Below are 26,833 nucleotides of genomic sequence, written 5' to 3' on the forward strand. Positions count from 1 at the left end.
TGTGTGTGATTCTTTTAGCATATAGCTGTGTATTTGTCCAATTGTATTTTCCAATGTTTTGTTTTCTTGTTGCAAGATGTTAATTTTCTCTTGCAATTGTGTTAATTTTCTCTTGAGTTTCTTTTCCCAACTTTTCCAATTGATATTTAAACTCCTTCCTGATCTCTTCAAGGAAGTCTTTCTGGGCTGGAAACCAATTCATATTCTCCTCAGAAGTACTAGATCTCTCTAGGTTAGAATCTGATCCTTCTAAATATTTCCCCCATGGATCCCCCCTTTCGCAGGTTTTTCTTCATTTTTCTAGGATCTTGTGTTGGGGGAGGGGATGACTCTCAGAAGTTTACTTTTGAAGCTCCTAAGAGAATTTGTTCACTTGGCTTAATAATTCCAAGGACTGGCCAGTTGCTTTCTCTGGAGTAATTGAAGCCCTCTCCCTATCCTGGGAGTAAGGAGGGAATGAGGAGGAGCAGCAGGGTCTGAGTTGACCTTGAACAATGGGCTAGAAACCAATCTCCCTTTAGCTGAGCAAACTCCTTAGTCCACACCTGTGCCTGAGGGGATGGGGAGAAGGGAGGCTACCATTTGTTCCTGGAAGAATGCTTCAAAATTATGGAGCTCTGGTCCAGCACCTAGCTGGAAGATTTTCAGGCCTGCAGACCTCCTCTCCCCCTGGCCAAAGACTGCATGGCTAAAGTTGATTCTTGAACTGCCTCTCAACAAAGTCTCTGAGGCTAACTCAGGTCCTTTGACACCCTACCCCCACACCCCCACCCCACCCTGTGCTGACCCCCTGGTCTCCTCACCCCCTCCCAGTTCACCCCACATTCCCCTGAGACAGACTTTGTTGTTAGATATTCATCTCCTAGCTTCTTTTTCTGGGTTTTGGTGATTGAATTTCTGTTAGGAGGTTTTTTCATGTTACTTTTTTTTTTTTGCAAGGCAATGGGTTAAGTAGCTTGCCCAAGACCACACAGCTAGGTAATTATTAAGTGTCTGAGGCTGAATTTGAACTCAGGTACTCCTGACTCCAGGGCTGGTTCTCTATCCACTGGGCCACCTAGCTGCCTCTTCTTTAATGTTATTTTTGAGGGGATACAGGGAGCACTTAATGCATTGCCTGTCTTCTTCTGCCATCTTGGCCAGAAGTCCAACTTCAGTCATTTTTGAAGACCATATTCTAGACTGATAAATTGCCTGGTCTTTCAGTATTTGATATGGAATGGCTTTCTATCAGTAGGTTAACTTATGTGTTCATGCACACCAGACTTCCTTAGTAAAATTTCATCACCTTATTGAGGAACTTGACAACAAACTCAAGCTTTCTGAGCTGAAGTCATAGTCAATAGAGTTCCAATGGCCAAACAAGAGATATTCTGGTTCTCAATTACTGTCAAGACAAGTTCTTTTAAAGTATTTTTTTCCACATTCTTAACTTTGAACATACTGGATCCTGGCAGGTAGAAATTTCTCTGGTTGGATAGGCCTTTGCATAGCAGTTGAACTCATCAGTTACCACTAGAATGTAGCTTACATTCTTAATATCTTCTTCCAGAAAATAGAGTCAATATTTACACAAACTACCAAGATCTTTCCCCAGTTGACAGAATAAATTCATAATACTTTCCTTTGAACACATCAGGCACAAGTCCTACATTTCTTATAGATATCTACCACTACTAACTGGGAGCCAGGAACATTTCTTTCTTACATCTCAAATGTACTTTCTTGACCCAAGTCATCAATAGTGATTACATAATGCTATCACAGTTATAGAGTCAAATGACCTGGCTAGTATTAGTAACTTTCTTGTATCACTCATGAGATAATAGTGTGGTGCAGAAAGAACTCTATTGCAGAGCTGCAGCTTCTTAGTTTGAATCTTCAAGTATTCCATCTTTATTTCTTAGCTTGTATCATTTTTTATAGCCCTTTGTCCTGTAATTGCTCCCACTACCAGTCATTGAAGTATAGTTATGGCAAAGAGCATTGGTTCAATTAAATGACATTTAATTCATAAATGAAATTTATAAACAAGGAAAGCATTTTAGTGGAAGTCCCACGTTCTCAACTACTGATAATTGTTTTTTTAATGCAAGGCAATGGGGTTAAGTGAGTTGCCCAAGGTCATACGAGTGTCTGAGGCTAGATTCCACTGAGCCATCTAGCCTCTCAGCTATGATAATCTTGTGACAAATGGCCATCTCCTTATGTATCACAAATTGCCTTCATTCTTACGAAGTCACCTTAACTCCAGACTCACATAGCCTGTGAGGCAGATGATTTTCACTTACATAAGTCTTCCTATAATCTATAATGAACACTGAATTCTTAGTTGACTAGAATTGCTACCCATCTTAGTACTGTTCAAAATGCAAGTCAGGAGATACTTTTCTGTCATATTTGATTTTTCCCTGCACATAGTCTCAGGGATAATCATTTCAAAACCAGGAATTCTAATTTTAATAGGAACATAAGGTCCATTACAAAGTGACTCATGGAGATAAGTCCTTTTCCTAGCAGGGATATCTGTCCAATTCTGGCTGTGGTTTATATATTGCAGAATATGTTGAATAGACTCAATAACTTGATCTGGTGAGACATAATCATCTCATCAGCCTTGAAATCTTAAAACGTTTAATTTGCTGCAATAACCCTCTCCTATTGCTGTGTATCATCATTTTTTGTTATACTTTTTCCTATACCCTCCAGCCTAATACCTATCTCTGAGATAATCCTTTAAAGGGGCAAGAGTCAGCTATGGAATGAAGGATTTTGCATAAGAAAAGAGTTTTTTAATAATTAACATTGTCATTAAAATGGGCTTTGTTGTGTAGCAGTGAGCTTCCTATCCCTAGATGTGCTAGATGACTATCTCAAGGGATTCCTTCTTTGATGCATGATTATGCAAGATGATTTCCAACATCCACCCAACTCTATGATTCTAACATGTACAAAAATGAGGTTTATCTCCTTAGGTTTTGTCTGGTGTCTGACTACAATATTCTTTCTTTTTTAAGTATGTTATTTTTGCCACAAATGCTCTTGAATTCAAAGTAATAAAAATCAACCAGCTTCATTTATACCATGAGAATATTGTTCTCTTGGTCTGCTAAGTCAGTTTTTAGCTTGGACTTGAAAAAAAATGAGAATCAGATTTGGTACCAACTTTCTTCCATTACCAATTATTTAAAACAAAGCATGGGAAAATAAAGCAAAAACAATTACTCTTCAAAAAAAAGGTATTTGGTTTACAAAGAAAACTTCCAGGATCACTGAAATTCACTGTTTGTTAATGACATTAAAAGCATTCCCAGGGCACATCACTGTCAACAATGCTCCTCTGATTTCCCACCTTGACCCCATTTACTTCCCTTCATATTTATTCTAACTCTGAGGTTCATTGTTTCTTGTCAGATGTTATATCACCCTTACACAGTCTCTGCACCTGACCATGAGTGGGGCTCCAGCAGGACCTGCAGGCACTGGCAAAACTGAGACTACCAAAGATCTGGGTCGAGCATTGGGTATCATGGTGTATGTGTTTAACTGCTCTGAGCAAATGGACTACAAGGTACATCATCTTGTTTTCCTGTTAACGGAAGAAACTGAATGAAGCACAAATAGATAAATAGATGTTTATTCTCCTCTCTTCACAGTATAGTCATAGTCCTTGGTTGGGTGCAGGGAGCTAATATATTTCATGTCTACTTCTTAGAACCTTTTTATAGGTCTTTAAATTATTTTATAGGCCTTTAAAATTATCAAGCTTTTAAAAAATCTATTTATCTTCTTTTATTTGATAGGACTGAATAGTATGATAAAAAAAGAATACTGAACCAAAGATAAGGGCACTTGATTTTAGTTCTGTCTCCCACTAACTGTGGAAAAGTTACATGACCTCTCTCACATTAATTTCCCTCCTCTATAACAGAATTTAACTGTATCAACTCTAAATTCTCTCACACTCCAAGATTCTTTATCCTAGAATTTATAACCTCAAAAACTAATTCTTAATTGGTTTTAATAGGTCAATATGAAGATATATTGCTTTATAGCTATAATCACATCAGAGACTCTTCTATAAAGTATAAAATTGTTTGGTTCCATGAGGTATCCGATATAAGCTTAACTCAGCATACAGAGTATGATGATCACAGTGGACAAGAAAAAGGTTTGGATCATTCAACTAAAAAAGCAAAAGAGGGAGGTGATATATTTTGACTATTTTTCTATAAATTCCATTTATATCATTATGAAAACTTTGTCAAAGTGGAAAATAATGAATTTTAAAAGATTCATATTTCTAATATACATAATCTGCCATGAATTTAAGAAAATATTTTATTCAAAGTTAAATCCATAGCAAATTATGCTATCAGTTTTGTTATATGGGAAGAACTTAATCTCTAAATGTAGCATTTATAAAGGACTGACCTTTTAGACAATGGAGAAGGTTGCATTATCCAGTGACCTTTTGGTTAAGACTTTTTGGTATTCCTGGCATTGTCTCCCAAGAAAATAATTTGAATTGAAAATTTAGACTAAAAATGTCTACTCTGTTCCATTACATGGTGTCCTAACTTGTGACTTTTATTGATTAACAGAGTAAAAAGAATTGTTTGCTTTTCTCCATTGCCAGTCTGGAATAAGGTAGACTTCAAAAGAAATTTATGCATTAATTTGTTCAACAATATTTATTAGATGTTAAATGTGAGGATTGTTTTAGATTTTGTAAGTCTCTGCCCTTGAAAAGTTTTATAGTCTAATAGAGAATAAGACATACACAAATATTGTAATAATGTAAGCTAAAGTAATAAAGCTAGAGACAGGGTGCTGTGGGGATGTAGTAGGCAGGAGGGCTTGCCTACTGGGATAACATTAGAAAAGGCTACATAGTTTTGGTAAAATAGAATGTAGAATGAGAAGTATTTTGACAGAAAACAGCATGAAACTGAGAGCATACTCTAAGCAGAGTAAAGGCAGTGGGGTGGGGAAGGTGAGGACTGGTCAATAGCTCTGTTGGAAATTACCATCTGATGTGCTCTGTCCCAGCTGGTATCCTTACTCTTCACAAAAATCTATGTGCTTTCCAAGCCTTTGTTCATGTTTATGCTCATCAAGGGAACCATGAACAGTTTTTAGGAAGGGCAGTGGCATGATTAAAATTAATCCTGAGTAAGATTAACTTGGCAATAGGTTATATTAAAAAAAAAAAGGAAAGAGACTGATGTCAGCATTTTTTAAATTGGTCTAGTGGAGGATTGGTAGGTAGTTAGTGGGTTGGTTGTATTTAAAGGGGGAAAGTTAGGAGGATTGAGTTCAAATTCCAAACTAAAACAATGGTATTGGGATGGGAAAGATAGAGTTACACTGTCTATTAACATTTTTTGCTGATTTGCCTCTCTCCAACCTCCATACCTTCCTACCCTAATTTATTATCTATACCTCATTAGACACATTTTCAAAGAATACTAAATTCATCTTTGAGGTATACTCAAAACCAATGACTCCCCATTGTTTTAGAAGGATGTCAAACTCTCCAACTTTTTGATCAAGGTGTTCCATATGACATCTCACATCCTGGTCTCACTCTCCTTTAAAAACATGTTAGTTTTTATTTCAAGCTTTTGCTCATTTTTTCCTTTCATCCAAAGTATCTTCCCCAGTCTATCAGCTTACCTAAATCTCCCTCATTATTTTTGGTTAGCTTAGTTTCTCACATTTTCCATTAAGGTTGACTCCTCTATCCCACAGCTATCCTTCCCCTTTCTGCATCCCTACAACACTATTGCAATATCACTCATTTGGTCACATAAATCTTAAATTAAGCTTTATCTATATAGTATATATGAATCTCATCCCCCGTTCATTTCAGTGAATGCCCAGTAGAATACTTTCAATACCTAGCAGATCCAAGGATTTATAATAATGAGAAAAATGAATAACATCCCTTCCACTAATCACAGATTTTTCTTGTCTGGTTACTGAACCAGCCAGTAGATGCTCATGAGAATAACTCGTAGTCACCTATCCTTTGTCCTATGCTATAGGACTATTCTTCTAGAGACAAAGGACCTGAGATGTACCTCTACTTGCTCTTGGCTTCGCTTACCTTCCCTGGGTTTAGATAGTTTAAATAATGGGTTTAGATTACATGGCCTCAAAGGTCTTTCTATTTCAGGCTATGATCTCACTTAGAATTTGGAAAAACTTAGAATCAAATCATAACACTATTAGATATGGAATGGACTTCATTTATCTTCTAGACTAATTCTCCAATTTTATCATTCTGAAAGCTTAGGTCCATAAAAGAGCACTAATTTCAGTGTACTTTATGTTTATAGTTATCTATTCCTTTATCTCTATTTCACTTAAGTTTTTGAACATTGGCCTTTTTTTTAATCACACCTTATATACCTGCTTCATGTTGTCTATACCTCCTAATTTCTCTAAAGAAAATCTATTTATATATTTAAAAATTCAGACAGACTTTTTCCTCAGACTGTGACATGAGCTTAAATGGAAGAAATTTTGTCTGAGTCACAGAGGAATCCTCTTTTGTTTATTTTTGGAAATTTCTGAAGCTATAGAACCAACAATAACTCTGCACTGGTGACATTTTAAGGGGATTTGATGAAAAGGTTTTGTTTGATCCTGTGACTTATGTGTTGCCATTCTATAACCATCAAAAATTCAATGCACTTGAAATTTTATTACAGGTTCTTGACCAACAGTTTGTATGATAATGGGTAAGAGGATATCCATTTATTAAATCAAATAATTTGGTTGGTAATTTTTTATATTGCATTGCAGTCTTGCGGCAATATCTACAAAGGTCTTTCTCAAACTGGTGCCTGGGGCTGTTTTGATGAATTTAACAGAATTTCTGTGGAGGTCCTTTCCGTGGTGGCTGTACAGGTATGGGGCAGAAACTGGGGAGTTTCATTCTTTGTGTCAAAATCTTTAGCCTTTTCCCAGTACAGACTTCAGTTTCATATTCCCTCTTTATCTTGACAACCATATTTAGCCTTCAATTCATCAATTGGACAAGTATTTGTTAAGTGTCTATTATGTGCAAAACACTATATTGGACCATGGAGTTAGATATAAAAATGAAATAAAGAAATGAAACAAAAATAAATTCCTGGCTTCAAGGAATTTGTATTTTAGTAGGAGTATATGACTTGTATAAAGAAAAGTAAATACATGGGAAAGAGTGTTAATAAATTAAGAGCATGAAAGAAAGATTTCCCAAAGGAAATGGCTTGTGAGCTGAAAATTGTTAGCAGCAGCAGTGAGTAGGGAGAGCATTCTAGGCATGAAGGAAGAGTTTCTGTAAAGTAAAAAATAAGGTGAAATGTCTTGTAGGATGAACAGCAAATAGGTCTATTTAAATGAAATGGAGACTGAACAAAAGAAAGTCATGAGATAAAACTCTTGAAAGATAGGCTGGCTCTAGATAATAAAAGCTTTAAATATCAAACTTTTATTATCTGTATTTTATCACAGAAATTATTTTGAGTCACTGAAGCTTCTTGAGCAAAGGAAGTGATATGCTCAGACCTGTACTTTGGAAACTTCTTGAAAGATTAAGTAGGGTTAGAGAATGGAAGCAAAGGGAACAGATAGATAGGTGTTTAAGTGAGAGGTGGAATGTATGTGAAACATGTCATGTCTCCTCATCCTTCCTTATTATAATTCATTTATTTGACACCTACATAGCACTTTACATTTTAAAATCCATTTTCTACATAATAAGATAATAAGGTGCATAATAGAGGAATTTTTTCTCCTGTTAGAGGTGAGAAAATTGTAACTTAGAGGTTACTTCTCATCAGTCACACTGCTAGAAAAAGCCACACTACTAATAAGAATTGGAGTCAGAATTTAAACCTATGTTTCCTAATTTCAACTTCAATAATCATTTATTAAGCACTTTCTCTAGGGAAAAGATTATGCTTAGGGGGTAAAGGAGTTACAAAGATTAACTAAATCATAGTCCTTGTCCTCAAGGAGCTCCCAATCTAGTAGATTATAGCCCTTACCCAATTAATTATAAAAATAATTTAATTTCAACAGACATGTCCTTTTAAAATGTTATATTGATGGGTTTTTTTACCTCAAAAGTTCTATGGGACAATTATTGTTTTTTCTATGACCTTTTTCTTTATGCTATCACAGACATTATGAATATTGTGATTTTCTTTCTGCTCAACAAACATTTATAAAGCATCTATTATATGTAGAGGACAGACATTGAATCTATAGGGGAGATACAAAATTCAGCACAGATGCAGTCACTGCCTTCATAGGAGTTCATAATCTATAAAAGGACACACACACACACACACACACACACACACCACCCTAGAATACAAAGTAATTTATGATAAATAATTCTGAAATGTGTCCTATGAGTAATTTAGAGCAAGGATCTTTAATGTCTGGGATAAAAGGTAGTGATCAGGAAAGTCAATAGAATAAGAATAGAGGTGACATTAGAATAAGCCATTAATAAACTAACTAGGGGCAGCTAGGTGGCACAGTGGATAGAGCACTGGCCCTGGAGTCTGGAGGACCTGAGTTCAAATTCAACCTCAGATGCTTATTGCCTGTGTGATCTTGGGCTAGTCACTTAACCCTTAGGTCTTACCAAAAAAAAGTCAATAAAAAGAAATACAAGAGAGAAGAAATTAGCTGAATTTCTGTAATCTTAATGAGAGGCAGTGGGGTACAATGGAAAATGTATGGGCTTAACATCAAGAAACAAATCCATTTCTGTCACTTAACAACCATATGACCTTAGACAAATTATAAGGTGACTTATTAAACCTCAGATTTCTGATTTATAAAAGGGATACAATAATACTCAATTATCTAGTTTACAGATCTGTTATGAAGATGAAAAGAAATAATACTGACAAATAATTCATAGTTATATATAACTTTAATATTTTTAATGTGCTTTTTAAAATATATTTCCTAGGAGGCAGATAGTATAAGTGACAGCAAGGTGGGGCAGAGTTTTAAATGACATCAGGAAGAACTGAGTTCAAATCCAGCTGTGTGATTCTGGGAAAATCACTTAACTTCTATATACTTTCATTTCCTCATTTGTAAAATGAGTACATTAATAGTATCCATCCTCCCTAAACTGTTGTGAGGATAAAATGAAATATATTTATATAACACATTGTAATCCTTGAAGTATTATATAAATCCAAGTTATTATTAGTAATAGTATTATAAGTACTATTATTATTATGATCCCTATTTTAAAGATGATGAAAGGGGTATTTTTAGTATTACGTAGCTTGCTTATAATCATAGATGTACATAAGGGTCTAAAGTAGAATTTAAATTTGGATCTCCTGGCTCTAAGCCCAATGCTCTATCCATCACACTATGCTGCCTCTCTAATAATATACACCAAATGCTTATAACATGGTATCTAAATGTCAGCTATTAGTATTATGATGAAGTATTAAAGTAAGGCATATCCTTTTTAAAGGCCTATCCCAGTGTCATTCTTTCAACAACCCTAGCACATTGTCTACAGTTCAAATGTTACCAGTGGATATCTTGGAGACCCTATAACACAACAAAGTTAAACATCTCCAAGAACAATACATAGAATGAAAGTAAATGTGATGGTGCTGATATAGGAGTTTTGACAATGGAGTACTCTAGAGCACAAAATTCACTCTTGAAAGCTGAACAGTTCTGCAATTGGTTAAATCTACCATATCCTTGTAGTTTGGTTGAAAGTTAGGATGCTCAGATTATAAAAAGATGGAGGCCTCAAAAATCTTTTAATGAGCAATTTATTTTCAGCCACACATGCTATTATTTGTTGCATGGTCTTTATGTAAAGGACAAGGGAGACTTGCAAATTCCAACACTGTTAAATATTTGCATTGGTAGTATTTTTCAATTTCCAATATGAATAATCTCCCATCTATAGTATTTCTCTTTTCCCTGTTGAAAATATACTCCAATAAATTAACCCCCTCATTTCTATATTCAATAAAAAGCATTTATTAATTTCTTACTATATGCAAGTCACTGTGAATATAAAGGCAAAATGATACAACCTTTGCAGTCAATGAGCATACTATTGGAGGAAATTAGTGCATATATAAGTAAATACAACATATGTGCAAAATAAATGCAAAACAGGATTATAGAGGGAAGTAGTAACAATTCATGTAGGAAATGGAACAACCTCTGGTAGCCTAAGCTTCTTTATAAATACATATTCCATTTAGCCTAAGAGTTTTTTGAGCTTACAAGTTCTAATGTTGACCTCAAGGCTCAAGTGCATATACTATTAAACTCTGACTGAGCTTTGAAGAAAACAAAGGACTCTAAAAGATGGAGATAACTCATGCAAAGATATAGAGAATAATAATAATAATAATAATAATAATAATAATAATAATAACCAGTATTTTATAGTGTTTTATAGTGTTGTAAAATTATTTTACATTTATTGTCATTTTTATCTTCACAACGACCCTTAGGAGGTAGATATTATCTTCATTTTACAGATGAGGAAACTGAGACAGAGAGAGAGTAAATGATTTGTTCAAAGTCACACAACTAGCAAGTGAAAGGCAAGATTTAAACTCAGGACATTCTGATTCTATACCCATTTCTCTATTCACTATACCACATAGAATGCTGTTCATGAGAAATAGAAAGTATTGTGTTAGATTACCTGGAACATAGCATTTGTGAAGGGAAATATTTTGTAGTAAAATTTTTAAAGACGTAATAGGAAAAAAAGGACAGAAAAAAAAGAGTTTGCTTTTTATCCCAGAGTCACAGTTAGTTTTCTGAGCAAAACAGGGCTTCCAGCTGGAAATGTCAAAAGGGTAATTGGTGATACATAGTTTAGGAGAGGGCCTAGGGCTGGATATTAGGAGATTAGGAGTCATTTGCATAAAAATGATGCTTGACCCCATGGAAACTAATGAGATAGAAAAAGCCAAAGTACAGGGGGGCAGAGGATTCAGGACAGACCTCTGTGTTACACCTAGAGAGTGGAATGTGAATGATGATTCAGCATAAGAGAATAAGAAAAGGCAACCAGATAGGAAGAGAAGCAGGGAGATCAATGTCCCCGGAAAAACCCAGAAAGAAGAGAATATCTAGGGGAAGTGAATTGTAAACAATTGCAAGTGGTGCAGAGGTCAAAAAGATGATGACTGAGAAAAACAAAATATCATATTTTGCAAATAAGAGGCCACTGCTAAATTTGGAAAGCATTTTTGTTGAGTGAGATCAGAATCTAGGTTTCAGTGTCCAGGAGAATGAGAGAACAGGAAGAGGAGGTAATGGACTCATATTCTTTTATATCTTGTAAACCCTCCTCAACTCTCTCCTTCCTTTCTTTTTATTTCCCAATTTCTTTCCTTTCCTTGAAGAATACCCAACTTGTGACAATGCCAGTTGCCAAAAAGATTTTATCTCTGTGTCTAGCTAAGCACTGGACATTCATTCTTACCTGACTCCAATTAAAATAAATACATTTTACTAATATTTGGTATATCAGAAATTGTCCAAGGCATTGTGTGGAATGTAAAAGTAGAAGACTTTTATCATCTCCTCTGATAAAAATAATAAAAAATAATTATAACTTACATTTATATAGTTATTTGTCTTGTATAAAGCACTTTTCTTGCAATAACTCAGATATACTTTGACACTTAAAAGATTATAATAACAACTCATATTTATATAGCACTTTGTGCTTAAGCAACCCTATAAGGCAGGTAATTTTACAGAGAATGAAACCAAAACTCAGAGATATGGCTCAACATAGCACAGCTAATAAATTTGTTGTCAAAATATGAACCCAGGACTCCTAATTCCAAACCCATCTCTTTCTGCTAAGCATACTACCTTATAGTCACTTGAAAGATCAGGGATGCATGAAAAAAAATGAAACAGGGAAAGGTAATAGCCAACAAAATATGGGATACAGAAATTTCCTGAAAGACTTTTAATAGTTACAGAAATTTGAAGATGGAAAAAGTCATTGTGGAATAAGGTAAGTCAAGCAGAATGTGATGCTTGATCAGAATGTTGAAGGAAACAAAGAATTGGTATTGAAGAAATTGGTCTGAAAAAGCAGGAATCAGAGAGAAACACGAGTCAGGAATAGTTTGACTCCTGCCAGAAATTGTATTCAGGCCTGAATTATTTTGTCTTGGCCTATCATATCTTCTCAGCAACCTATTGGACATTTTCCCCTGATTTTACCTGAGTTCTAGCATGTTATAAGTGGATTACCCAACACTATTCCAGGAAATCCAAGTGGAAAGATAATCACTGGTAGAAAAATGTGATAATCTTTCTACATCTTTTGGAATTTTGCCTCCTTGTATCAATTCTGAATATAAACTTGATTATATGAACTACTTGAAACTTCACAATCCAATGTATGTAACGTATTGGAGAATCTTTTCCATTTTTTTAAAGAAACAAAAGTTCATCTTGGAATCTCCTAATATTGTGATATTTTAGTATGGGTAGCAAAGCTAAGTACTTAACTTTTACAAATATTCTATTGAGTACAGAACAGTATCTGAGTCATTTTCACTTAAAATAATATAGCCATCAAAGAAGAAAATTTAATTTAGTGATTCATTCTGTACATCAGCCTCAAATATTTGTTTAAAAACTTTATCAATTGCTAAATGTTCTTTAAGTCAACTTTGTCTTCTTTTTTTCTTGATCTTCTCTTTTTCTTTTCTTCACTTTCCCCCTTTAAAATATGTTATAAACAAATGAAAGGTCTAGAAAAAATGCTGTAAGAAAATTTGAGGAGAAAAAGAATTCATGCCATCTGGGAGATATGAGAAGGCTTTTATAGAGAAGCTAGAGATCTGAACTGAGTTTTCAATCAAAGTATTCTAAAAGATAATATATTTCCAGGAAACATAGATTGAGAATCTCATGTTTTGTTAGAAAAGAGGAATACAGAAAGGAAAGTAATATGAAATAATGCTAAAAAAGTAGATTGATACAAGATTGTGAATGAGAGCCTAAGTATTTAGTCTTGTACCTATAGATAATGGGAAGCCTCCAAAAGTAAAGAACCTAAAGACAGGGTAACCAGTTAGCAGATTATCTTAATAGACCAAGATAAAGTTAACAAGGGCCTGGACTAGGATGACAGCAGTAGTGGAGCAAAGAGGAAAGATATAATGGTTATCTTTTAGAAGTATAATAAATAAAAAGTATAACACATAAGGGTTGGATTTGAGGCATGAGAAAGTAACAAAGTGTCAAAGATCAGATATAGGAACTCTCGGAGGAGGGGGAGATATAGGGAAGAAAATTAACCAGTCAATCAAAAAACATTTATTAAGTTCTTACTCTGTGCCAGGCCCTTTATTATTAAATCATGGAGATAAAAAAAAATTGTACCTACTCTCAAGTAACATAGTCTAAAGGAGGAGACAACATGTAGATAAATATATACAAAGATACATATAGGAAAAACAGGGAAAAAGCAGAGAAAAAGCACTAGAATTGGGGTGTTGGTGAAGGCTTCCTGGAAAAGATAGGATTTTAACTGGAAAATAAAAAGCCAATTGGAAACTAGGTGGCGCAGTGTATAAAGCACTGGGCCTTGAATCAAGAAGACCTAAGTTCAAAATCAATCTCAGACACTTATTCTATGTGTGACTCTGGGCAAGTCTTTTAATCCTGTTTACTTTAGTTTTCTCATCTCTTAAAATGACCTGGAGAAAGAAATGGTAAAGTACCCCAGTATTTTTGCCAAGAAAAACTCAAAGGGGGCCACAAAGAGTGGGACACAATGGATGCATGTCTCAAAATGATAGCATGTCTCAAATACACGTCCTTCTTTCCTCTGACAGTATCATCTCTCTAGCACAGACTCTCATCACTTCACTCCTTGAGTGCTACAATAGACTGCTGATAGGTCAGCCCACCTTAAGTCTCTCCCCACTCTAATCCAAACTCCGGGGTTAAGGAACTTGCTCAGAGTCACACAGCTAGTAAGTGTCTTTGAACTCAGGTCTTCCTGACACCAGGCTCAGCACTCTATCCACTGTGCAACTAGCTATCTCCTAAGAGATATTTTATGAAACTGTAAATCTATTATGAATATTTTGGCCATTTAAAAATATATAATAAGGTTATAACATACATTTCTTTTTTCTCCTCTTCTCCATCCTAGAGATGGAAATATTTCCACAAATTTTTAAAAAATGCTTCTGTCAAATGAATAATCTTGTAAATATCTTAAACATAAACATGTATGTACAATATTCACCTGATTATTCACCTCTGAGGGAAGAGGTGTGGAAGGGAGGGTGAAAGGAAATCACGTAGTTTAAAAATATTCAAATGCATTCAAATGAAAAACTTTCATAACATGTGACTACAAAAATAAAATATCAATTAAAAATATGCTTCTGTCCCTTTCCCAAATGTCTTGAAATTTTTAAAAATTATACTCTCCAAGCAGTAAAGGGAGTATCTTTAATCCTTAACTACCAAAATGTACCTGATAGTGTCCTTCCCTTTACCTAAAAATTTGTCCATTAGCTCTTAAGAAGGCACTCATAGAACTTGGCATTTTCTCCCAGCTCCCTAGCTTGCATGCAATTAAATCATTTTAGTCTTTGGACTCCAAGACTCCTGGGGCAATGTAGAAAACTTAGGCAAATAATCTATTGTTTTGTGTATCTGTAATCACCTCTATAAAGTTCTAATATTTATGAGTTAATTATACTTTCAAACTTGCTCGGACTCTTCATAAAGCTCTCCTGAAGAATTTTATGCAGAAATATAGATGTCTTTACTCCTCACAACAGGTACATTTTTGCTGACTACTTTGTTTTGCAGATCCTTTGTAGCAGAAGGAAATGCTGAGTCAGGATGCATATCCAAAAGGGTAGTTGACACTTGCCTCAGCTCTCAGACTCAAAACAATTTGTAAACTTTAATTAAATATGCTTCCTAGCAAGGCAATTGCTATACATATTTTATAGTTGGGAGTCTAAATAAAAAGGAAGGAAATGACTGGCTGCCTGTCTGGAGACATGTACCTGCATTCCCCCATACTGGGGAGGCTGGTGGATTGCCTGAGTTTATGAATTCTAAATTACGGTTTAGAATTAAAACTGATTGGTTGCCCACATCAAAACTGACATTAATATGTTCGTGGGAGCAGAATAATTCCTCAGGCTGTGGGGGGGGGTATATGTATGTGAGTGCTGGCTCAGGTCAGAAAAATAGGGTTTCTGTAAATTACTATTAAAATCATTCTTTTGAGTGACTGGTATTTTTTTAGGAAAGAGAGGAAGGAAGGAAGGAAGGAAGGAAGGAAGGAAGGAAGGAAGGAAGGAAGGAAGGAAGGAAGGAAGGAAGGAAGGAAGGAAGGAAGGGAGGGAGGGAGGGAGGGAGGGAGGAAGGGAGGGAAGAAAGGAGAGAGGAGAGAGAAGTTGCATGATAGCTATATAGAATTAACCCATGATCCAGAAAGAAGTAGATAAGGTCTACCCAAATGGAATAGGTTGCAGAGAGATTAAGTAACCTGCCCAATGTCATCTAGGTAATAAATGACAGCATTGAATTTAAATCCTCTAAATCTAGAATTGTTTTTACCATATCATGCTACAATTCATACTATATAATATATATGTATATATGCATGTATGTATAAACATGTATATGCATGTATATATGTTTGTTTGTACTGAAGGTGTTAGGAATCCAGGATTCTGAGCCAATCAGTTTCTGAAGTCTGAGAAGAACTAATCATTCTGTTGACAGGAAAAGCCAACTTCTTCTGACAGAATGGTATCTGATTCATGCCAATTCATTGATTATAAAGTGTTGATTTTTTTCACCAGGTGAAAAGTATCCAAGATGCAATCAGGGATAAGAAGGTGTATTTCAACTTCCTTGGGGAGGAGATTAAGTTGAATCCCTCAGTGGGAATCTTCATCACTATGAACCCAGGCTATGCTGGCCGTACTGAGCTTCCAGAGAACCTCAAGGCTCTCTTCAGGTACAATTCATAATTTTTGAGGGCATAATTATATTTTATAGTGAATCAAAGTTCTTGCTATCTTTGAAGAGAAGCATGTATGATACACCATTATGATTTTTGTCCTAAAATGTTTGATTGTTTCTCAATTGCCTCACATCCTTCATTCCTTATCCTAATATGTAAAATCATCTGCCTGTTCAGCCTTATTTCCTCCCATTCTGCTTTAGTAGTTCTTTTTTTTTTTAGGTTTTTGCAAGGCAAATGGGGTTAAGTGGCTTGCCCAAGGCCACACAGCTAGGTAATTATTAAGTGTCTGAGACCAGATTTGAACCCAGGTACTCCTGACTCCAAGGCCGGTGCTTTATCCACTACGCCACCTAGCCACCCCTGCTTTAGCAATTCTAATTATATTGTACAATTTGTATAATCTATTTTTCTAAATACAGTCCATTTTCTCATCTCCACATCATTGTTCATGTTGATCATGATTGTCTAGAACGTTCTTTCTCCACAGGTTCAATTCTTGATAATCCTTCAAAAACCTGCTTCATGACGTCTTCTCAGATTGTTGCAGGAAGAAGAAATCTTTTATTCTTTTTAAAGATCATAACACTTTCTGAATCTTTTATTGCATTGTTGCATTCTACACAATTTTATAGTTATTTATACTTATATCTTAACTCCTATGAATTAAATATAAAGTGCAGGTGCAATATCACATTCTCCCACTTTTTAACATAGCACTCTCCATAAACTCTCATGACTGATGATATCAAAGGCTTTGGTCAATTCTACATATGTTGTATACAGACCTCTGTTCTGTTCCTAGTAATTTTCCTGGAGCTGTTAGGCAGCAAACACCCTATCAAACACCCTACCCTTTCTGAAGTCACACTGGCTTTCAGGGAGGTGATCAGCTTCCAGGAAAAGGAGCAGCATATTGAGAAATCTTCTGGCAAGGATCTTACCAGCAATAACTAAAAAGAGAAATGCCCCTGTGATTGTCACTGGTCAATCTATTCCCTTACCTTTATAGATATGGACAATAGAGGCATCCTTGAATTCTTGAAGGGTAACCTCTTCATGCCATATAACCTGTCAGATTCAGTCAGATTTTAGATGAGCAATGGACCTCCCACCTTGTAGATCTCAGCTGGAATAGAATCAGCACCAGGTGCTTTGCCACTTGAAAGGAGCCTAATGGCATTCAAAACCCCTTCTTCAGTTGGCACTTCAGAGAGGGACTAATTGACTTCAACTTGAGGTAAACAGTCAATGACTTCTGCATTTTCAACGTAGTTATTGATTTCCTTGTGCAAATATGGTCCTTGAATGGCTTGTTTATTGCAATATCAAGCATCTGGACTTAGGCAGTCATTGTTTGATCTATTCTTCTCTCTGCAAGAAAGTTCTTCATGTCTTTAGTATGATGAGTGTTCCCCGAATCCCAGACTAACTTCTTTGGCTATCTTGCAAAATAAGTAGCAACATTAAATCAACCCACTTCTCACAGGTTGTGTGCACCAGAATTTTTTTGGTTTCAAGAACATAAATGCCTAAAACACACTAAAGATAGGACTTTCTTTCCATCCAGATGTTATCAAGTGCACACATTATTCGTGCTTAAATTGGTACTCCTATTGGTCACTTGGCAATGAGTTTTGAGTTCACCTGTTTACAAAGGCATTTACCTCTTGTCCAAAGGTGTTTGCTTGGGCATTTACAAATACTTAGTTATAATTTATATTATCATTTATTTTAATTATTAATGACAATAATATTATTTATGTTTAATTATATATCAATATTATTATTTTATAAGACAATATGTCCTTTATGTGTTGCAATGAACATACTAAATGCATCCATCTGGCTGACAATCTTAACTAGGGCTTATTTTATGGGTAGGGCTTATATTATGAGCAACCTTAAAAATCATTCTAAGGTCTATTTTCCTGTTAGATCTTATGAGGGGTGGGGGGGAAGAATATGGTAAGGACTTGCCTAAAACATTAGATTTGATGAGTTGTTCAGAGTAACATAATCATTATGTTAAGTCTTTCTGGCTCTGAAGTCAGGTCTTTCTCTAGTACTATATACTATTTCTCTATGAGAATGATGATGTTTGTCCTTCATTCTCAAAGAAGACTATGACATCAGAGAAGTGATGCTGTGACAAGCACATGATTTGGATTTGAGTGAGAGGGTGCTGTGTTAAGTTGACAGCCTAACTTTCTCCTCCAGAACTAATGGGTCCAGTGGCCAGATATGAATCAGGACAAGTAGAGATGGAGCTGGATACAAGGCAATCAGAGTTAAGTGACTTACCCAAGGTCACATGGCTAGTAAGTATCAAGTGTCTGAGGCAGGATTTGAATTCATCTTCCAGATTCCAAAGCCAGTGCTCTATCCACTGTGCCAACTAGCTGCCCTTATTTCTCTATAATAGTCATGTTAGTATTAAAATAGTCATGCTAGTATTAAAAAAAATTCATTATACTGGGAATCAGAATATCTAGTTTCTAGTTCCTGTTCTGCCATTAACTATTTGTATGACTTTGAATATCATCTCACATTTTTAGCTCTGTTTCATCTGTAAAATAAGGGGATTGGATTAGGTCAGTAGTGCCTAGCAATTTATTTATGAGCAGCCATAAATAGCATATTCTGACATGGTCAATTGTGGAGCCATAGCTCTTGAACATGTCCTTGGTGTAAAATTGGATTGTGAAAGGAGAGAAAAGTTAAATTTTTGATTCACTGGCATTTCAAATGTTCATGATCTAGATTAGAGGGAGGATTCATGGATAGATACTTGGTATGTATCTCCACTTCCCAACCTGACATCCAAAGTCATCTTTGTGAAGGCAGTCTAAAATAATAGCATGTACTGATCTGTTTCTCATGACCTACAGAAAAAAATTACTCTTCAATTTATTAATCACCATCAAGAACTTTATCTAGAAAGGTATAAATGACACTTTCTGTGCATAATATAATATCTGTGATGGATTAGAGATGGTGTACAGAGAGCATGGACTTCCAAAGATGATAAGTGATGAGAGGGATACTATTCAATAATCCATAATTTCACTATGTAAAAGCTTTGTTATATATAGAACCAGACATAGTCTGGTTTCCATAGTCCATTATAGGAATCAAAACCAGCTTCAATTAGACTTTCAAATTCTTTGTATACAGAAAGAAAAGACCTTGAGTATTTTTGTGGAGTTAGTTGGGGATGAGGCTGACTATATTTCTTGTCATTTTCCTTTGTATAAAAGTCAAAAAAAAAAAGAAATAGTTTTGAATATCAGTCAGATTGTAGCACCATGAATAAGGAATTCAGAATAATTGATCAGAATTCAGAATAATAAATTGGTCTAGTCAATTAAGATTGGTAGATAATGTAGAGCAATGTGTAACTATGCCCAAAGAGCAATAAAAATGTTCATTCCCTTTGACCCAGCAATTCCAATTCTAGACTCATATCCAGAAGAAATAGTAAAAAATGGGAAAAGTTCCATATGTTCCAAAATACTCATAGCAGCTCTTTTTGCAGTGGCAAAGAATTAGAAATTGAGGAAATGTCCATCAATTGGGGAATGGTCAAACAAGTTATGGTACACAAATATTATGGAATTTTATTGTTCTATGAGAAACCATAAATGATTGGACTCTAGAGAAGCATGAAATAAGTCGCAGGATCTAATGCTGGGTGAAGGGAGCAAAACCAAGAGAACAATGTATACATTAACAACATTGTGAGATGATCAACCTTGATGGAAGCAGCTCCAGTCAATAGTTCAGAGGCTAGGACAACTATTTTACACCACCTATGTTATGCCCATCCAGAGGAAGAAAAACAAAACAAAAACAACCCTTCAAAATCTGGTGAACACTTTATAAAAATTATCTCTTATGCATCTCTTTCCCTTAATCCTAATTCTTCATACTGAAAATGACTAATCTATAAACATGTTTATCAAAAATATGTGTGTATATGGGGCTGCTAGGTGGCACAGTGGCACTGGAGTCAGGAGTACCTGAGTTCAAATCCAGCCTCAGACACTTAATAATTACCTAGCTGGGTGGCCTTGGGCAAGCCACTTAACCCCATTGTCTTGCAAAAATATATAATATATGTATAATGCTAACCTGACAGTTACCTGCTAAGAGGGGGTGAGGGTGGGAAGAAGAAAATTTTGTAACTTAAAATATATATGTGCATATAGATGAACTTTTTTTTTTAATTTAAAAGATTGGTATTTAAGAAGTATATGGAAACAATCTTCAATTTTCTCAGAGAACTATTCTCAGAAGAAAGGTGGATCTCAGAGAGAGATCCCTTCACTCAATAACCAAATCCAGTTGCTGACCCCTGCTTTAGCACAGAATTTTTCTTTATATCCTAACCTCAACCCCTCCCAGACATTTTGTCTTGCTTAAACTCTAAAACTATCTCATTTCCTCCTGTCTGTGCCTAGGCCATGTGCTATGGTTGTACCAGATTTTGAGTTGATTTGTGAAATCATGCTGGTTGCTGAAGGATTCATTGAGGCACGACTATTGGCCAAAAAATTCATTACCCTTTACCAGCTTTGCAAAGAGCTCCTTTCCAAGCAGGTAAGTCTTCCATATTTGTCACATCATTTGTGACTGTGACAGTCATAGGATTCCATACCCTTTTAAAACACAATGCTTACCCTCCTATTTGTTAAGTGTATCTTTCTTTTGAAGAGAATATACTTTTGCATTGCCTATATTCCAGTCATGGGTTTTTAATCCCATAAATCTTTTTATTTATTTTGAAATTTACAATTTTTCCCCCAATCTTGCTTCCCTTCCCAGAACCCCCACAGAACTAACAGTCTGTTAATCTTTACATTGTTTCCATGGTATGCATTGAACTAAGTTGAATGTAATGAGAGAAATCATATCCTTAAGGAAAAAAATATAAGAGATAGCACAATTACATAATAAGATAACTTTTTTTTAATTAAAGGTAATAGTCTTTGGTCTTTGTTCAAACTCCACAATTCTTTCTCTGGATAGAGATGGTATTCTCCATCACAGATATCCCAAAATTGTGCCTGATTGTTGCACTGATGGAATGAGCAAGTCCATTAAGGTTGATCATCACCTCCATGTTGCTGTTGATTATTATTTTAAAATGGGGAAGGAATGGTGATAATTATTATTAGTCAGGCACTGGGCTAAGCATTTTACAAATAGTTATTATAAAGTATCTATTATATTATAATAAAGTGCTTATTATGATAAGCTCATTATCTGATCCTCACAATAATCCTGTAAGGTGGGTGTTATTATTTTGCAAATGAGGAAAGTGAAGTAGACAGAAATTAAATGACTTGCCCAAGATCACACAGCTGGTCTAAGATAAGATTTGAATTCAGGTCTCCCTGACTCTAGGCCTAACTCCCAACCACTCTACCTGTTGCATCATCTCACCACTTTGATTAGATTGGTCTAACCAGTACAGCTAAACTGGCTTACTTGCTGTTTGTTCCTTGCCTGCAACCCATCTACCTCTCACTTCTATATTTTTGTACACGTGGTCCTCCAGATCTGGAATGTTCTTCCTCCTCAACTCAGCCTTTCAGAATTGCTTATTTCCTTCAGAACCCAGCCTAGGAGCTACCTACTCCATGAAGATTTTCCTTATTCCTCCAGCTACTAGTTCCCTCCATTCAACATTTCATTGTATTTATTTTTTAAACATTTTAAATACAAATTCTATGCCTATGCTATCTCCCTAGAAAGAATATCTCATTTTATTGGCAGAAGCCGTTTCCTTTTTGCTTTTATACATGCTTTTTATACAGGCTTTATACATTCTAGGTATTTAATGGATATATGTTTGGTCTACTAAAGTATTATATACATTAGAAAACATGAAAAGGTAAAATTTTAGGAGAATGAGATAAAAATGAAGCAAACCATCATGGAATATTTTTATTATACATTACTCATGAACAACACAAACCAAGGAGGGAAGATTGTGCTGTATAGTAAACTAGGGGTGGGAGCTATATGGGAATGCCTGCCTGTTTGGAAAAGGGTATGGGCAGTCTAGCATCCAACTCAAATTACAGTGGCCCAGGAAGAAGAACAGTGGAGAGCAATAGACTGTTAGCACAAATGTGATAAACTGCTCTGTTGCTGCTGTTAATTCTAACATGGTCTTCATGAATTTCATTTTTTCATTATGTCAATGCCATGTTTATACCAAAGGACAAATTTAATAGGTTACCTTCTTTTTTCCTAATTTTTAAACAATTTATATAATTAACTGATATTTGAAAGTTTAATAGAGTTCTCTTATAAATCTATTTGATCAAGGTTTATTTTTCTGATATTGGATAATGTAAATAATTTATCTCTTCTCTTGATCTGGGAAAATTATATTTTCCATATAAGTTGTTAAATTTATTGATTGGTTCAACAAAGTGGTTTTAAATTTCTTTATTTCTCCTTCATTTCTGTTAAATTATCCTCTTTTCATTTTTATTTTATTTCTTCTATTTAAAAAGTATATTAGTTAATTTTTCTTCCCCCAAAAGTTCATAGCTTACTAATTCAAAAGTTTCTAAAAATATTTTACTTTTAGTTTTGCTAATTACTTCATTGAATCTGAGAATTTCTATTTTGATATTTTTTTAAAAATTTGTTTGTTTGATGCTTTTATATAGTTTAACACAATTCATTGAAATGATCTTTCTCTCATTTTTTAATGGAAGTATTAAGAATTATAAAATATCAAATAAGGACTGTTTTGACTACATCACACAAATTTTGATCTATTGTATCTTTTTTAGCATTGTCTTTAATTTAATTACATTCTGTCTCTATGGTTTTTTCTTTAACCACCAATTCTTTATGATTATTATTTAGTCACTAATTGGCTTTAAATCATTATTCAGAGACCTTTTATATTTAATTTTAATTATATTGTCAAGATTATATTTAATATTTCTTAGATTTTCTGCATTTTTATGGTAGGGTTTTATAAAGGTTGCAGGAAGATTTTATAGATATAGATATATGTGTATGTATATTTGTATGTATGCATGCATATGTATGTGTTTGCTCCTTTCTGTTTCCATTTAATAATTGCCAGAAATCTGACACCTAATTTTTCTAAATTCTTATTCAATTCTTAATTTCTCTCTTAATTTTTAAAAAAAAGATTTGTTTAGGTCTGGAAAAGATACAGTGAGGACCCTCAGTCTTATAATTTTATATCTATTTCTTTTTCTACCTTATTTAACATTTTCTTTAAGTATGTAGATGCTATATCACTTGGTACATAAATGATAAATAAATATACCAAGCATTTCCTGTTTATCTCTTTTCATCAGATTTATTTTGCAGCTGCTTTGTCTGAGATCATAAATCCTGCTCTTTTTTTTTTCATTCTACTGAAGAATAGGTTTTCTTCCAATCATTTATTACTTTATCTCTGTGTCTTTATGTTTTAGGCAAGTTTCCTATAAACAATATGTTATTGAATTCTACTTTCTAATCCTTTCTGGATTAGATGGAATAGATGGAATAGATCCATTTATGATTGAATTCATCCCATTCACATTCCTAGTTTGTTCTTCAAGTACATATTTCCTTTGATCTTACTATTTATATTTTTCCTTCCTTTTTGCTTCCTGTCTACTCTGTGCAAAAAAAAAAAGTGATGAGAAAGAAATATGCTCTGTGTTTGATACACTTTGTTTCCATTCCCATGTCCCTTTGTTTTTTCCTTCAACTGGACCCCAGTCACAGGATCATAATCTTTCTTTAACCTCTTCATTATCAACTCTACAGGAGAAATTGATTTTCCTTAGGTATAATCCTGTCCTAAAATTCACCTTTCCTTTGACTTTCTCATCTCCCCATTTCTTATTTGCTTCTATTTTCCTGTTGAATTGAAAATATTTGAACACCAAAATCTTTAGATATATCTATGTATCTCCTACACTCTCCTAACCAATACAAATAAGATGATATTCAACTAATGCCTGCTCCCCAAACCCTTTGCTCCTTTCTTTTAATCATTTTCTATTTGAATATCCCAATTATGAGATAAATTTTGCTTTCTTCCCTCTTCCTTTTTATTTCTCCTTTTTCTTTTCCTTCCTCATTCAAAATAATCAAAACATAACAAAATCAGTTCTAGACCTTCCTGTCTTATTTAACTTCCTCTGTGAATCCTAATGACATCAGAAATCAAAGGGGAATACTTGTATTTTCTCCACCTATTAGACTATAACTACTTCATTCTTGCATAGTCCTTTTTGGTTGCTAATTCAATCACATTTTTCTCATAATAGCTGTGTTTGTTCTGTATTTCCAAGTTTCTATTCAACTCTGTGCTTATTATAAGAAATTATTAGAATTCACCTACTTCCTTAAAGGTACATTTTCCCCCTGTTGGATTATACTGTTTTGCTGGGTAAATGAGTTGTGGCTATAAGTCATTATCTTTTGTCTTTTGGAATATTTTATTCTATACTTTCTGTTCTTTATTCTAATAATAATGTGAGGTTCAAGCATTGTCTGCCATCCCCACCCCCATTTTTTCCTCCTCAGTAAAACCTCTTTCTTGCATGCCTCTTTTATGTAAGAAAATTTCCCCCTTTCTGCATCTCCATTTTTCCTTCTCTTATTATATCCATATTTCTCACTTCTTCACTTTGGGGGAGGGGAGATCATTCTAACAAAATTTATACCTATATAACCTAATTTATGCCTATGACTTCTCCTTTAATTCCCTTAATAATGATAAAGTTCTTACTGAATGTATCAATTTTCCCTTTATAGTAGTTGATGGTAAATATTTTATGATATTGCCTCTGACTCCTTGGAATTCCAATGAACCTTTGGCCAAACTGTGTTTTGTTTTGTTTTGCTTTGTTTTAATTTACTATTTATTTAGTTTTAACATTATTTTCTTTTTAAATTTTAAGTTCCAAATTTTCTCCATCTTTCCCACCCCTTAACATCTATTGAAAAGGCAAACAATATTTCAGTTATACATATGAAATCATGAAAACCATATTCAATATTTTTAAAAAACAAGAAAAATTAAGTGAGGAAAATTATACTTCAATTTGTTCTTAGAGTTCATCAGTTCTCAGGAAATGGATAACATTTTTTCATCATGAGTCCTTTGGAACTGTCTTGATCAAAGAAGCCAGGTCATTCATAGTTGATCATCATTGCAATATTACTGTTATTGTGCAGAATGATTTCCCCGTTTTTCTTACTTCATTTTATATTAATCCATATATATACATATATATATATATATATATATATATATATCTTGCCATGTTTTTCTGAAACCACCCTCTTCATTTCTCATAGAAAAATAGCACTTTATTAAAATTATATGCTATAACTCATCCAATCATTTCTGAATAGGTGAGTATCTCCTTGATTTTCAATTTTTTTGGCATCACTAAAAAGACTTCAATAAATATTTTGTACATATAAGTTCAGTTCCTTTATCTTTGATCTCTTTGGATACAGATCCAGTAGTGGTATTGTTGAGTCAAAGGGTATACACATTTTTGTAGCCCTTTGGGAATAGTTATAAATTGTTCTCCAGAACTGTTGGATCAATTCACTGCTCCACCAACTCCTGCACCCTTGACCTCTGTAGCCATAAGCACTAGCACTCTCTTTGCCTATTTCCTTGTCACTGATTCCCACTGCTCCTCTCCTCCTTAAACTATACTTAAAGTATACTCCTTAAACTATACTCTATACTGTGTATGGGTAATAGAGTTGCAATTCAGTGTCAGTTTTTCCCAGTTTTGCCAGCCAAAAGGTCCCCTGTAATCTCTTTCTTACCAGTTGTTCGATCCCTTTACTGACTCTGGATTAAACATTCCCAAAGCTGCTATTGTAATCATGGTTGCCAACACTACTAGTTCTGAACAGGCTTCCACCCGGGTATCACAAATTTCATCTCATCTCCTATGTTTTCTTAGATCTAAAAAATGTCTCACCCTGATCTTTTGTTGGCTCTACCATTCCAAAATTTGATTTGAGGTCTTATTTTAAAGTTATTTGGAGGGAAATATTAAGAATTTCATCTGAAGAGGTGGCTAGGTGACGCAGTGGATAGAGCACCAGCCCTGGAGTCAGGAGTACCTGAGTTCAAATCTGGCCTCAGATACTTAATAATAATTACCTAGCTGTTTGGCCTTGGGCAAGCCACTTCACCCTGTTTGCCTTGCAAAAACCTTTAAAAAAAAAAAAAAAAAGAGTTTCATCTGAGTTGCCTCTAATCTGACATCTTCCAGGCTGTATTTTTCTTTGAAGATTTGCTTATGGATGAGTTGGAGTCACTATCTTCTCCTGGGTTTGTGTTTGGGAATTCCTAGAACCATACTAGCCCCAAATATGTACCTTTTGTTTACTTGCTCTTCTAGTTGGAGATTTATTTTAGAACCAAGTTCTGAAGACTTTTGAAAGGAATGTTGGGAGCTTGTTTGGTACTGATTCACTTTTTCTGAGCCCTACTATAATTTTCTTTCTTTATTGAGTATTGCATTCTTTAGGAACCTCAAGGGCAGTTCAAGGGAGATCTGAAGAATTTTCATAAGTAATCTTATTTAAGTCAAAGTCTGATCCTGTCCTGACTCTAAATGGGTCTGTGGCACATCTTCAAGCTTAACCATGATTGAAGCTCCAAATAAAACCAGCTCCATCCTCTCATCAACTATCTTGAAGTCTTTGTAATTCCCCTTTGGACAGAGCACTCTCTCCTGG

The 26,833-nt window shown here is 34.6% G+C and overlaps 2 protein-coding genes across 2 annotated transcripts in view; both read left to right on the forward strand.

The window, feature by feature from the left end:
• The window catches only part of LOC141510872 (dynein axonemal heavy chain 9-like), a 46,522-nt gene extending 43,022 nt beyond the window's left edge, over positions 1-3,500 (forward strand). Inside the window, 1 exon segment of the mRNA XM_074220293.1 lies at positions 3,415-3,500. The gene's annotated coding sequence lies outside the window, so the exon portion shown is untranslated.
• Positions 1-26,833, forward strand: part of DNAH9 (dynein axonemal heavy chain 9) — a 546,775-nt gene that overhangs the window by 252,720 nt on the left and 267,222 nt on the right. The window contains exon 29 of the mRNA XM_074225133.1: positions 17,927-17,940. Coding sequence (XP_074081234.1) covers positions 17,927-17,940 — 14 coding nt within the window. The remainder of the gene's footprint in view (positions 1-17,926; positions 17,941-26,833) is intronic.

The sequence above is a fragment of the Macrotis lagotis genome, chromosome 2, assembly GCF_037893015.1.
Source record: "Macrotis lagotis isolate mMagLag1 chromosome 2, bilby.v1.9.chrom.fasta, whole genome shotgun sequence".
Lineage (NCBI taxonomy): Eukaryota > Metazoa > Chordata > Mammalia > Peramelemorphia > Peramelidae > Macrotis > Macrotis lagotis.